The sequence below is a fragment of the Gymnogyps californianus genome, chromosome 18 (genome assembly GCF_018139145.2).
Source record: "Gymnogyps californianus isolate 813 chromosome 18, ASM1813914v2, whole genome shotgun sequence".
In the NCBI taxonomy this organism is placed as follows: Eukaryota; Metazoa; Chordata; class Aves; order Accipitriformes; family Cathartidae; genus Gymnogyps; species Gymnogyps californianus.
In genome coordinates, this window is record NC_059488.1 from 9,599,140 (window position 1) to 9,614,223 (window position 15,084).

General features: G+C 51.1%; 1 protein-coding gene across 1 annotated transcript in view; it reads right to left on the reverse strand.

Moving 5' to 3' along the window:
• GPSM1 (G protein signaling modulator 1) overlaps positions 1 to 15,084 on the reverse strand; it is an 84,939-nt gene that overhangs the window by 17,081 nt on the left and 52,774 nt on the right. The window contains exon 11 of the mRNA XM_050908170.1: positions 11,736 to 11,915. Coding sequence (XP_050764127.1) covers positions 11,736 to 11,915 — 180 coding nt within the window. The remainder of the gene's footprint in view (positions 1 to 11,735; positions 11,916 to 15,084) is intronic.

The following is a 15,084-nucleotide window of genomic DNA, read 5'->3' on the forward strand; positions in this document are numbered from 1 at the left end:
TCAAGATCAAGGCCTTGTTACGCAAGGCACCCCACAAAACATGAAATCCTGGCCCTGCTGGGGGCAGGGAGGATCCTGGGGCCGGTACCCATGGGTTTACCATTCCAGCGATGGTCAGACACAGCCCTTCTCAGAAGAGCTTAAACGGGTAAGACAAAAATCACATGCAAACACGGGAACAGCTTCTCCTATCAGCAAAAAGCAGCTCTTGCTCTGGTACGTGCTGTTTAAAAGGGCAAGATGAAACTACGCCCCGTTTGGGGAAGGCAAAGACAGGGAGGCTCATTTGCTCCACATGACAGTGCCCAGAGAATACTAGGATGCAAATGGCTTTAGATACAGGCAAAAAAATCCTCCAGAGACTTTTCTGCACATCCCAGGGGAGTTGCACCTTCTGCGCCCAAGCATATTCAGTGGTCTCACTCTTTGCTGGCTCTCAAGAGAGGGCTGCACCCATCTGCAGAAGCTGGTTCCCCCTCTCCTCCAGTATAACGAGCACTGCAGGGAACTACAACTCTTTCTGTGGCACTGACACCATGATCCAGGATGGAAAAGTTGGATCCATGGGATCGTTCAGGGCCCTTCTCTAATTGCCCGTCTCCCCAAGAAGCTTCCCCAGCCGTCCCTGCACACGAAGCACTTAACTGGGCTCAGCTCTCTGCCAGGTTCGGGCTGCGGTCCTCTGGGGCCGCATGGGGAACAGAAAGGAGCCGGGGGCTCTGCAAAACCATTATTTAGGCTTTTTTAGATTAATTGGTGTTAATTGCCTTGGGAGGCTCAAAAATAGCACTGCTAATGGGAAACGTGGACGCAGGCTGAAGGTGAGGTGTGAGCAGAGGCTCATGATTGCCACATTAACCCCGGACGCAGGTTGTGCCCTGCCCAGCGGGCAGCCAGCAGCGACTGCCAAAAGTAGGGAGACCTTCTCCTGTCCAGCTGGGATTCGCCTGCCTGCACCTCTAACCCTGACATCCCCTCCCCAACAGCCGCATTCACTCTCATACAGGGGCAGAGGGAGCCTTCCTGCTGCCAGGACAGTTTTTTATCACGAGAGCTCCAAGAAACAGCACTTGAATCTTCCTCATTTCAGGCTCCTTTGATTTATGGATTCACAGCCTTCTCCTTACTCCTGCAATCGTAGAGGACCCTCAGCCAGCTCCCACGGAGCCTCAGTTTCCTGCACCTAGTCCAAGCACAGACACAAGGACAGCCCAGAGAGACACCAAAACCTCCGCTCACCCCAAGGCTATCCTAAAATCCAGAAGAGAGGATTGGCATTGGATGGGACCGCGTCTATCCATAAGCAGTGGGTTAGAGAACAGCCTGCTGCCAGAGGAGGTTATTGCCCATCGCCTGGGTTGCTGAACTCGCCTGACCGCAAACGAACGTTGGGGACGGAGCTGCGCTGGTGATGAACGGAGGCAGCGGGGTGGCCTCTGGGCAGGATGCCCAAGCGACCACACGGGACAAGCTGCTCACAGGCTGGGCTGCTCACAAGCTCCCCAAAGCTGGGCAATAGCAGACAAAAGCCAAACTTGCCCCAAGGCTGTGCTGTGTTTGTGTCTTCTGGGAGAGCCTCCAGCGCCACAGCCCTGTCCAGCAGCTGGTGACAGCCGCTATCAAAGATAAGGTACAGACAAAACTGGTCTGATTATACAGGCTCCTGCACTGCTACAGGTCTGTCCTTAAATGAAACCCAAACCCCATATTATTAGGGTGCATTTTCCTGTTTTTAAATATAGTTCATATGAAGAGAAACACAAGTTACTGGTACAGAAAAGATCTACATAGACCCACCAAGCAATAGAAAAGCACACAGCACAGCTCCAGCAAGCACAGCCAGACCACGCTTCCTTCCCAGCCTCAGTCCACACACAGAGACCGGCTGGATCCATCAGGTGCCCCCTTACATGCCAGATCCCACCAGCCACGGCTGGGAGCTCAGCCCCCGGCGCTGGCACGGATACAGGTCACTGCTGGCACCCCGGTGAAACACAGGCACAGCCATGCTACCTCTTGCACTCGCATTTGCCTGAGCAAGAGATAGTCGTGCAAGAAAACCAAACAAAATCCCCAGTCACCAGAGGCCCCTGTGTCATCTGGTGTCATCATAGTTCCAGTGATTTAAGCAGAATTATGCTGATTTACATCCAAAGAGAACCTGGACTATGACTTTTTTTTTTTTTTAAGCTCTTCTGGCATGTGCAGTTTATTAAATGCAAGAGGCCGGAACTGTGAATGTACAAAGTGCCCCAGGCACGGCAGAGACCCTAGAAATGAATGAAGAGTTCCAGATTTTGAAGGAAGTCAAACATTTGGGGTTTTATTGCTCTGGGTCTGGCTTCGATTCATCCCTCTTTTTAGTATTGTTCTCTTTAAAGTGACAGTTTCTAGGAAATGGTGAGTGTAACATCTCTTTTACTGTCTCATACCACTTGATGGCTGACAATTTGCCGGGAGAAAAGGCTGTGCAAGGAGGAAAGCAGACCTCAATTATGGCTTCAAAGTGCCAATAACTGAAAACTCAGTTACAATGAGTCAAGGGAAGAAGAATGTATTTCAGTAGCTTGGTTAGTCAGCTCCAGCCTGGACCACTGGACTAGCTGGTCTGTAGACCTTCTGTCGTAACCTCCAACAAAGGTCTGCTGGGGGACCTTGGACAACCAGTTCAGTTTTACCTCCTTCCTAGAGCAGGTTCTTCTGGTAAGAGGCTCTTTCTTACAGTTTTCTAGCTCCAAAACTGGCCTCCACACTTAGCCAGTTATGGATGGAATATGGGGTTCTCAGACATGCTTTCATACATTCCCCTGACCCTCAGCCCAGGGAATCTGAGAAGCATCCAGACCTTGGGGGTCCTTGGTGTAACTTCTGCACAGCTGAGGGCTTGGACAGCCATCACGTTCCTTTCTTCTGCATGCGGCTGATGCACAAGCACAGGCTTGTGTTGAATCCTGCCTCCTATCTCCTTTCCACAGCTTTGAGTCACAACCTGACCTCAGTCTGGGAGGAAGAGAAACAAGGGACAGGCGTAGTGGGAAGAAGCAGAAACGGGGCGTACCAGTAACAAGAATATCCCAAAGACAGGAAGATAAGGAATTCAGCTTTATCTCTGGGACCTTAAGCACTGAAGTGTCTCACCGAGGACAAGGCCTAGGGGCTGACACACAGGCACAGAGGCAGCGATACCTCTGCCTTGCTTCTGTTCAGAGCAAAATGTGGGCAGGACACTGCAAGGGCAGCTCTGGGACCAGCCCTGAGCAAGCAGTCCTCAACCCATCGCCGCCCCAGATAAAGGATACTGATCAAGCTACGGCCCATACAGATACCATCTGCTCTGCCAACACCAGTCCTGTCCCACAGAGCGTGTGGGAGTTACCTGCCTCTTAACTGGTGACAGGTTCTCTTTTCTACTTAGCTTTTGTCCTCCATATCATCTGTAGGACAAAGGGGAGAGAATAGTTAACACTTGTCCTGTGCTGCGCAGCGCACCTTGTAGGGGTCATTTCTCCTGCTTCAGCACCCGAAAGGGTCAAATATTCACAGGTGACCCAGAGATCAGTCTGGCCTTTTTCTGGCTTAAATTAAGAAATGTCAAAACCATTCACTGCATCTTCAGGGGCTCCATAGCAGAGCAGTCATTTTTCCAAAAAGAAAACAGCATCGACTGAGAATCTCCTCGGTGCTGAAAAGCCTATTGCTCGGAGCAGAGACACCCCTGGACCTGGCTGCAAAGGGTGCTTAAAGCACTCAGTGCCCGTATCCCTCTCATAAGCAAAAACTGTGGGTAGAAGAGATGATCGCTGCTTCTCAAATCAAGCCAGGCAGCTGTCTGTGTTGCACCCAAGGCATCTAAGGCAGAGCCTCTGGACTCCCATTTTTGGACTCTGCAGGGCTGATTTTAAGGAAGCCTCCTCTGGCCACCCCGATAAGCAAGGCACAGGATGCAAAGGAAAAGCCTTGGACTGGCACAACATGGACTGTTACTCAGCAGCAGAGCGCAGGGAACCGGGCACAGCTCTTTGAAGACAGCTGCTCTCTCACAAAACCAAATCTCAAGTCACAGAGTTGTCCAAAATGCAGGTGCCATCGGCAGCGAGGAGGGGGTTGCCCAGAGCGAGGCAAGCACAGCACTCAGCCCCAGCGCTCTGGAGGAACAGGACAGCTCCTGCCTCACCTCTCCCTGCTGGGGATGCTGCTCCCTCCCCACGCAATCTCCCAACCACACCTCACCAGGACCAGCTTCTCCTCCGTGGGATGCTGAGGAGCCTGGCAGGTAATTCTGGCTTTTACTCCAACTGTGTATGCTAGCCTACCTCCCAAACCCACCCCTCTGCATGAGAAAAAGTAACTTAATGAAGGATCGTAAAACCATAAGCCTCACGTAACTGCTTGTGCAGCCCCAGCCCCACGCACCGGAGCTGCCCGTTGGGAAGGGTCGTGCCTGGGCTCAGTCCCCCAGGCACGACACTTGCCTGCAGCAGAGCCTGCGAGGCCCAGCTCTGCCGTGCCTCCCTCTCACTCACACACTCTCATTGGATAATTACAGAGAAAACCAAGGCAAATCCCAATTTTAGTGCCATTATAAAACAGAGAGGGGGAATTCATTACCTGGCAGCTGTTAATATTTAAGGAAGAAACTGATGATTTACATCTGAGGCAATGAATGCAGCAGAGGCAGCGCAAGCCAGAAAATGCTATTGCCTCCCCCCACCATCTCTGTGCACTTACTTTGCAGAGATTTTCTATCTACCCGTTTATTTCCCTGCCTCCCATGCTAGCACCAAAGTCCCAGCAAGGAACAGCATGTCAGGGCTCTGCATTGCAAAACTCACGAGAGTCTTGGCTCTGTTTCTGCTGGACCTCTAGATTTGGGAGAGCGTTTTTTAAATCTCTCCTGGCTCATGCAGCATCTGCGCAACCAGCCCACCTGAGTCAGAGAAGAGGAGCTAAAGAAAAGAAGGGCCCTAGAGCTTAACAAAAAGACTCATACAGACATATGGAAAGAAAGGTCAGACAATTTAAGATGACTCTGGGGAGGCAACCAGATCGCTGGCTGCTCCTCCAAACAGCCCAAATCCCTGGAAGAGCCTCCCGATACCTGTCAGACTCGAGCCCTCCAAAAAGTTTTCCGGCGCATCCTGCCTCCAGCTAGGAAATATCTCAGCGCAGCCTCTCTCCCAGGTCTGCATCTGCCCGAAGCACCACAGAAGGTCCCACAAACTGAACGGGAAGATAAAGCATTACAAGAACAAGCTGCAGCTCAGCGTTTACCTGCTCAGTTCCAAGAGGACTGACACCAGCACAGCAGCCTCCAGGTGTCATAGGAACAGTCTTAAATTTAGCAGCAGCTGCCTTCCCTCTCCCTGACTCTGGCTCCTCTCTTCCTCTCCATCCCCCTTGCTCTCAGATTCTCAGAGCATGTTTACACCAGAAAGTCTGACCAGGCATAATTACACCCATGCAGTTAAACAAAACATAAAGGCTGTGGGATAAAGGAGGGTGTGCATTTGCGCTGCCCTTGCATTGCGGTAGTTTACACATCAATGAGACAAAGAAGCTACCTCATCTTAAAAGTGAGGGAAGATGCACAGACAGCCACCATAGAGCAGCAAAGGCTGCCTGGTGCAACCCTCCATGTTCAAGCTCCTGAGGGACTGCAAGGAAGCATCAGTTTAATCTTTTCTCAAACAATACAAGACAACCAGGGAAAAGATGCTTTGGGGCCAGAGCGCAAGTGTCTGGGAGGAAAGCCCCCGAGGCTGTATTTATCCTTGCACCCCAGCATCCATCTGGCCAATTCTGCAGTCCACAGTGAAGTCACAGGGGACGGATGGGGGCACCTGACATCCTAGCACTGCCTGGACAACACGATTCAGCAGGGACAGGCAGGACCTCCCTGCCCGGCTCTGCCACGGATGCCACGCTGCCCTCCAGCTCTGCTCCCTGCCCAGTGACACCAGGAACTGAACTCTCGTACTTGCAGGCCAGGCAGAGGGTCAACCACGACCATCTGCTCTATGCGTTGCTCCTGCAACCTGACAATCCCCTAGTAAATCATGAGAGAGAAAACCATCAAAAGAACTCTGGCAACCTGCCTTTGGGGCGGGGGGGTATGAGCTACAAAATTTTCCCTTCTTTTATGGTTGCTTCTCACTGTAATCATAAAAAAGGTCTTATAAAAACATTTGTGCTAGGGAATGTTTGGCGATGCAGCGTGCTTGCAAATTGTTCAGTGTCTAAATACATCAGCAAGCCATCTCTGCAAGTCATCACTGCAATCAAACACCGCTCCTCTTTCTCTTGACTATAAATGGTCTTTGCTGAGGACAGGGTGGAGGACAGGTTTGAAGAGCAAGGAAGCGCTCCCTCGAGCTGATGCACTCCCCTGGGAAGAAGAGAGTCCAGATGAACAGAACCATTTCTAGAGCACGGATCCCCGAGGAGGGGAGAGGACTGGGTTTGATCCTTACCTCTCTCCATGATTTTTGCTCCAGCTGTTGGACCTTGACCCAATAAAGTGCTTTAGCCCTTGAACACTGACATGTGCACAGTCCCACTGATCTCGGAGACTTTAGCTTGGTGCTGACCTTAAACGCAAAGCCCAGAATTGGGGCAGGTCCCCCGGCCCTCCCCAGGCAGTCTTTTCAGGAATACACAGTCCCTTTCTTCCACAGACCCTCTCCTTTTTCCACAGTGGTTGCTCACTCAGAGAGGGGGGTGAGGGACACACAACCTCTGATATTTCTGAAGTGTTAGAAAAATCCCATCCTTCTAGTAACCCTCTAAAATACAGCTGTTACCAAGTCAATCAAGAGCTGGAGTGTTATGACCTTCTCCACAGCAGAGCAGAGGGGTTAAACTTACGAGCTAGCCTTTGATGTCTGCAAGCTTCATGTGGTACAAAACCTTCTGCTTTGATGTTACTTTTAAAAGAGAGGAAACTCAGGTGTGCAGTGCACGAGTCCCAGGGAGCGCTCGGATCTGGCCGCCCGCAACTGCGGGCACAGGGACTGAGCTCTAATGCGGCTACTTTTGCTCAGGGCTCTGCTGCAACAGAGAGAAAGTGTGACCAAATGCATCTCACCCTCACCAGCTTCTCCCAGACCAAACCCACCTTTGCTCTGCCTGTGGAGAACCAGGCACTCACAGCCCTGAGTATTCCCACAGGAGCTCCAGACCTGACCTCAAAGGTGAAGAGGACCCTGCCCTTGCCCGTCCCCCAGACCCAGGCAGTGCCGGTTCCTCTCCTCCCGGCGACCACCAGCCACGGCTAGGAAATTCCCCCACTTCACGGGGCCACGGGAGGGGTAAGGAAACCCATCTCTCTGCCCCGCCAGTGACACGACCCTCCTGCTCAAGCTCTCCATTGTGTGCAACACCAGCATCTTGCACAGCAGTGGCAGGAAGGTCTAAGCCGCACGGAGGGATCTGCCGCGGGCCCTGGCACGCTCTCCTACCTTACGCAGCACCTGGGCCATGGCTTCTCCTATCCATCCCAGCATCCCCACGGCTTTGCCAACAGGCTGAGCCCTTCTCCCAGGGCCCGACAGAGCTGCCAGCAGGGACAGGCTCCTCTCCATCCCCGCGCTCACTTCGCCTCCCTTCACTTTTCCCTGCCTCCCCTCCCCTCTCCCGCCTCCTCCCATGGGGAGTTTCCCAGCAGCTCAGTAATTAGCATCATCATCACCAATGCTAATAACACCACCACAGCTCCTGCCATCCAAAGCTCAAACAACTTTACAGCCATCATCACGCCTCTGTAACCTCCCCAGGGTAGGCAGGGAAGCAGCATTACCCCATCACGCAGATGGGGAAGAGGGAGGTAAACAAGAGGCAGTCGGTGGCAGAGATGGGCAGCGAACCCGGGAGCTCTGACTCAGGCACTGCACCCGCAGGACCTCCCTGTCCCAGGGACCTGCCCGCTGCAGTAAGGCCCCTTTGGAAGGCGGTCAGTGGCTGTGTTGACAGCAGGACTTATCCAGAGATTACATCACTCAGCTTGGGGCCCGGGAGTCCTGGAATGAGTTTTTTTTCCTGGGCATCCCTGCGCACAGCCTCGGTTCCCCTCTGCAAAACAACCGTGGGAGAGCAGCACACAGGACTGCGTGCGCAGTCTGAGTTCAAGCCTTCTGATGGGACAGCGGGTATTGTGGCATCCCGTAAAAGCACCTTAAATCAACCATTAGAGCTCACCTCTAATTAAGAACTTGCTGTTTACTGATGGATTAAAGAGGATTTTTGCTTTGAGCGTTCACAAAATGAGAAATCTGGGGGGATTCTTGTCTGAACAGCCTGACCAGGGAAAGCCGCTCTCCCATCTTGGGTGGGGTTTGCTACATTTGATTTAAAAAGTCTCACATGGATGGGAATTACAGCTTTTCAAAAAAGCCCACCCACACGCCCATACAACAGACCGACGTGGCCCTGGTAGCCCTCTGTCAGACAGGGACAAACGCAGAACACAAGGCAACGGGTTGCTTCGCTTTTGGCAAGTACCTGCAAGACGACATTGACTTTAAACGTTCTGAGGTCTGGCCTATGCTACAAAGTCAGGCCAGCGTAACTGTCAGCTGGGAGCACCAACACAAAACAAAATTCACCTGAAGTGACCCAGCCTCGTCCACCAGAACATACTGCAGAGATGCTCTCCTGGCAAAAGAGCCCTTTCTGGAGGGTATTTCATGTGTGGCGGGGCACGGTCTGAAGACAACCAGCTGGTGTAAGCCATGTGCCGGCGAGGCTCCGCCGCCTGTAACAGGGGTGACGGACCATTTACTCCTATGCCCGGACAAACAGCACGCACGCAGCGCTGCCAGGCACTGCAGGGATCAGCGCAGAATTTCAAACGCCTCCCGAGCCTCTCCAGCTCTGGCTCCTGGGGAGCTCCTGGATTTCTAAGGGCGTTTCAGAAAACTTTAGGAAAGGGGATATAAATACACCTGCCTTCACTTCGGGGGTTCGCAGGCAGAGGCAAAACCTAGCTGGGGGCTCTGGCCTTCTTGGCAGGGAAGGATGGCAGGGTGCCCTGCCGAGAGCAATGCTGGGAGGCTTCGGTGTCCCACCTGCATTTTGCCAAGCAAACTCCCCTCTGCCATTCAGAGCATCTGCCTACAAAGACCACAAGCCCGATCATGCTGTGTAACTCTGTCTAGCTACTGGCCTGAAGAAAAACCCAATAAAACACTTGCCACTGTCATTTTTATGGGATACGGACTATGGTCCATTAGATACCAAATAAGGGGCGTTCTTTAAAACATAAGACAGGCAGTCACCCTTCTCCTCCAGCACTGTAGAGTGCATTGATCTATCCTCTCTTGGGATAAAACGGGACATGTTTAATGTCTGCAAGGAGGAAGATGTCATTTTTTTCCACACACTGCTGCTCTGCATATCCTGTTGAATTCACTCTACGCTGTTTCACTACCATGTGCACCAGACATGCCTGGGGACTGAACCGAAAATGGACTCTCCCGGCTCAGCTCACAAATCCAGAGCAAGCGGGGAGCTAATACACACACACACACACACTGCAAAGTCAGGGCACCCAGGGAAGAGGCCTTTGGGAGAAAAGCTGGTGAAAGAAGACCGCAGCAGTCAGGTAGAGCCTGAGCCACCCCTCTCTGCAAGAGCAAACCCGGGGCTTTGCCTCCCTGCGGCACGGTCCCCCATCCCCTGAAGGGTGGGAGGAGCAGCGTGTCCCTCGTCTGCTCACACACTTCCATCAGGGTCAGGAACCAGCATGTACCCCAGGCGTCTGAAAGGCACCTCCTGTGACCGGAGTGTGTATGTCTACACTCGCTCTTTCACGGACATTCACCAAAACCCCATGTGTACTGCCACACGGTCACTGGTGGTTGGCAATGTCCCACGGGGCCTTTTCTTAGACACAGCCTATGTATTCATAACTACACTTTATGAGGAATGCTTTTTGCCTTGCTCTTGGTGGAACATGACTTTTGTTTGGTTTCTGGCTGAACGTCTGAGTTAAAAATACAAGGCTATTTCTGGCAGAAGTGGGGTTTTTTCTGCCTTTGTATTGCCTTGGATGCCCCTGTGCTGCTGTCTCCTTTCTGGCTCAAATGAGCTTTGTTTTCCTTCTCAATGATCATGTTTGCACCGGTGAGCAGTAGGAAATGCTTTTCCTATTAGACCATTTCCACAAGCACTGTTGGGAATGAAGAATGAGCTCAGAGAAGTCTAAAAAAAACCCAGTTGGTGTAAAGATCCTGTCTCCAGTGGTCAGAGAACCGAAAATCAGGAATGTCTGTGGTCAAAAAAGGATGCGTACATACGCACATGCACACAGGTACAGCAGGATATGTTCTCCCCGTGATCCGCAGACCAGGAACAAAGGACTCAGTGCTAGAAACACTTTCAAGCATCCCCACTCTACAGACAGACTTCATCCCAAGTTCTGCAGCTCAGACCCTTTCTTACCCAGCACAAAAATATTTTATTTTGCTTTTTTTCAAATGTCAAGAAAAAACAGGCCTATCTTTCCTGGCTTGGATTTATTCCATCTGGAATCACTGCACGATCACAGCATTGTGATAGTGTGTTACGGCCTCAGTATAAAGCAAGAGCCCAAATACTTTCAAACACCCATGTGATCACAAAATCTTTGCTGTTACACTCCATCTCCTGGCAACAACAAGCTGAGGACTTGGGGCTTCTCACTTGAGATCACTGAGTTCAAATATCTCCAAGCCCCCTCCCACGATCCAGAAACATGCCATCGTTTGTGGGTGTGATCCCTGTCTCCAGGACTGAGAACAAAACCAACACAGCTGCAGGAAGCCTCCCCAGTACATTGTATTTGCCACATGTCACAACAAACGTGAACATAACCGGAAGATAACGGCCTAACAAACAGCTCAATTGTTCAGGCTAAAGACATCAAAAAGGCACGTGGAGAGCTTTCCAGGGCACGGATCCCCACCACCTTCTGGGGAGGCAAGCACAGACTGAGTCAGAGCTCTTCAACACCCAGCACAGGACTTGCTGCATGCCAGTAGCCCATAAATCACTGACATCAGGGCCAGCTCCTCTTGCCAGCTTCTGCTCTTTAGGAAGCATGCTCCACCTAACTTGCTTCCAAAGAGAAGCTCCTAGACAATGATTTTCTATCATCTCTGCCTAATGATTGATGAATTTAGAGACCACTCTGCACACTGCCACTCTGGAGACCATCGATGTGATGAGAGGGATGATCAGATGAGAGGGAACAATACCTAAGGTCCCAGATTTGGCAAAGGCAACCAGCATTTTCAGTTGCTCATCAAAAACCTGAAAAGGGCTCTGTTTCTTGAAGGCAACAAGCCCACTCCTCATGAACCCTGCGAGGCTGATCAAGTCAGGCTCCACAAAGCAAGGGGTCCAAACTGCTGTGTTCTTCTGGAATTCAAGGCATCACATCCTGACAGTCCCAAACTCAGGAAAGTTCAGGTCTAGGCTCCCATCCCTCAAGAGAAGGTTACAAATACCACCACTAAATACCAAGCTCTCATAAACCAGTTCACGATGGAGGTTGGTACTATTGTTCTATTAAATGGACAGCGATGCTGAGGCTCAAAAAGGCACAATAATTTGCCTACAGTTATCCAAACAGTCAACATCAGAGCTAGATGCAGGCTCTGTTTTCCACTGCCACCCCTATACCAGGTTAGAAATGAGGTATAGAAACATGCTATAAGAAACTCCCAGATCAGTACTGGAGGAAAAAATCATCTTCCTACCAACTGTGACACCTGGACTCGGACTTCGCTGGTATCCAGTGGCGATGTACTTGACCCCTGGGACTTTCTCTCTGAACTGGATTGGCGCTCCCGGTATTTCCTTGACCTCGCAGGTAATGACAAGAACTCTTTTCCCGAGATCTTCAGGTCTCCCACATGATGGCTGTCCCCATTCTGGTCCTTGGGAAAGCAAGAAACAGTCATTGCACAAATTGCCTGTCTCAGGTTTACATGGAGATCTGTTGGCAAGTATCCACAGAACAGGAGACGCACAGAAGCAAGAAGTTAATGTGGAGTTTAGATGGTGTGAGTTGCCACTCATCATGTGCAGGGCTGAATGAGGACATTTTGTCTATCTCTGCAGCATGTGATTTTAATGAGGGGAGAGGAAGCATCACCCAAACAACATACAGTAGTCAACTTCTCCACAGGGAGAAGTCAGGGAGAAGTAGCATTCTCTTAAAAAACCCAGGTATGCAGGTAGAAGCATAGCTGGTTTATTTACAGGCATAGGGAATAATGGATGAAAGGTCCAGAAGCAGTCACTGCTGCTAGTGACTTTTGGCAACCGCACTCATAAAAACCTCTTCCAAACAGAGTGGCAAGCTCATCTTGCCCAGGACACCAAACTCTTGGCACTCTTCCACTTGCTGTATCTTCACTTCTTCCCAGCGCCCAGCTGTGCAGCAGCCCACACCAAACCAAGGATAACCTGACCATGCCCCAGGGAACGTGGCTATGCTAGATGCTCCACAGCATTTCCCACCTCTAGGATTCGGCTCCCAGCACAGATGGAGCATTGCCTGCCTCTGTGTCTCCCACTGTCTTCAGCAAGAAGGGCCCCTACCCAACGGTTTCCTAAAAGGCAGATTATCATGAATGGTTGGAGTCCCTTTCAGCTCTTTCGCCAACCCTCATGCCACCAGAAGCACGTTGGGACCTCAGGGTACCATGACTAACTACAGCAGACGGTTACAAGCAGTCCCCTGTTCTCTCACTGCTGTCCTCCTTTGCTCTCTTAAATGCTTGTGCTCAGTGCTCCCATGGCCATACAAAATATAGGATTATCACCCCTGTGTAACGCATGGGGAAACTGAGGTGCCAGAGATTACACATCTCCTGAATTCCAGTTTTTGTTCCTTCTCACTGCTGCTCCTCACTTTGCTTTGCCAGGCGCTGCCCCATGCCTGGCTCCTCCATTCTCACTCCCTTCCCGTAAGATGCACACAACTCTATCCCTTCTCTGTCAAAAGACTCGGGTTAATGGCCCTGCCTGTACTATCACAACAGCCTCATTACTGCTGTCATGCAGACGAGGCTCTCGTACAGAAGCTCCAGCACCAGTATTCAGCGTTTACCTCCAAAGACACTTATTAAAGGCATCAGGCACTTTACATGCAACTGGTGGGAACTGAGTACCTAAACCTGCTTGATGCTTTGGGCTTCGGTGTTTCCGGGCTGCAAACCACCTTTTTATCATACATAAAGCACTGAGGGGACTCCCCAGGGTGTCCTCATTGCAGCAACTACATGCAGGTGAAAGGAGCTCGAGCACGGCTCAGGAGATGACCCAAGGGCCCATGAGGTTGGGATTTAAGGGCACATAGACTGAAAAGCCAAGGATACTGAACAGGATCTGAAGTCACAGCACACCAACAGCACAGTGGGATGCTGTAGCCAAAATGACTTTTCCATTCCTTGCAATACAAGCAGGAATAGTGAGAACAAGTAAGGAGAGATTCATTTCCCTAGATGCTATTGATGGGACCACCTGCAGCCAGGCCCGTGTCCGCATTTTGAAAAGCAGCCACAAAAGTGGATTTCAGAACTGGACAGAAACTGCCTTCCAATGCCTTACTGCCTTAGTTAGAGGCCTCAAACTGTTTAGTTCACGACAAAAAGAATAGACGACTCAATTATTGCATGTAAGCACCTTCAAGGTAAAAACCAGCACGTGATAAAGAGATTTTTAGTCTGGTAGAGAGAGGAATAAACAAGAACCAATGGCTGGGAGCTAAAACCAGAAAAACTCAAAACAAGGAATAAGGCACAGGTTGGAGAGAGCAGGATGATCAGGGAAGCAGCGTTCCTGCTATCTGCTGGGGCATTCAGAGCTGACGCGGGTGCGTCCTGGCAGATACACTCTGCCCAGACACACAACTCCGTGCAGAGGCATTGGACAAGAGTTCCTGGCCTGTGCGGCAACAGGGGTCCCTGCTGACTTTGAAGGCTATCTCTGGCAGAGACGAAGGGCAGAGAGGGCGAGACAATAATGAGATGGTGCTGGAGAGATCACAGTTCACTCCACTGATTTATTCTTTACAATCTTATCACCCTCACCATAGCAAGCTTGAAGCAAACAACCCTCTCCCATGACTGTAATCACTTCTCCCTAGGAGACGCAGCAGGGGAGAGGAAGGCGAATTGCGTCCAAAACACTCTCGCAAGGAGAGGTGAACTTGCACACACCCCACAGGACCACTGCAGGGGGAACGGGACAACTCATGTCTGACTCCACTGTTACGGACGACCCAGAGCCCCTGTTTACTCCAGCCTCCCCATGAAATCTCTGAAATCCCATAACCCTGCCTGAACTATTGAATGAGGCTCAGCTTTTACAGCAAAGAGCAGGAAACCAACAGCATTAGTAGCAAGTCACACATCAGCAAAACTCTCCCTGCCAGCATCCTCTGGGCCATGCTGCTCCGATGAGGATGTCTCCCTGGCACTGGGCACCGCTGTCCCTGCTATCAACACCCCAGAGACGGAGTCGCACTGGTTAAAGCAGGTAGGAGCCAAAACAGCCAGTGGGCAGTTGGGAGAATTAATAAAAATACATAAGTGCGTTTGGCATTTAACTCCCAAAGAGAGTTAATTCAGGGAGGAGCTTTTGTCTGGCCCTCCCAGTGCTTACTGGGATGTTTAAGCACCCAAATGGTTTTGCAAGCCTGAGGTTGTTTCCCTTTGACCATCTGCACCTACCTGCAACTTGGGCGAGTTTTTTCTCTCTGTGACACTTCTGTAAAAGCGGAAATGCTCCCTGGGATGCTCGGGAGAGCTGTGCCTGCAGAGCGCTGGATGAATGTAAATTATTTGTGCCAAACACATTCCAAAAGGCAGAGCACGGCTGCCTGCCTGGCCACCTCCTCTGGGAACGGGCATGACTGAGCCCCATGGCAGCACCAGTGCCTGCTGCTGGGCAGACCCAGCGATTCTGCACAGGATTTTCTGAGAAACTTAAATGCTCCCTGTAGGTGGAAAGGCTCAGTGCCTCCCAGCTGACTGTAGAAACAGCCTTTGCCCTGGGGAGACTGAGAAAATGCTGATCTGCTTGGATCTGACATTTCCA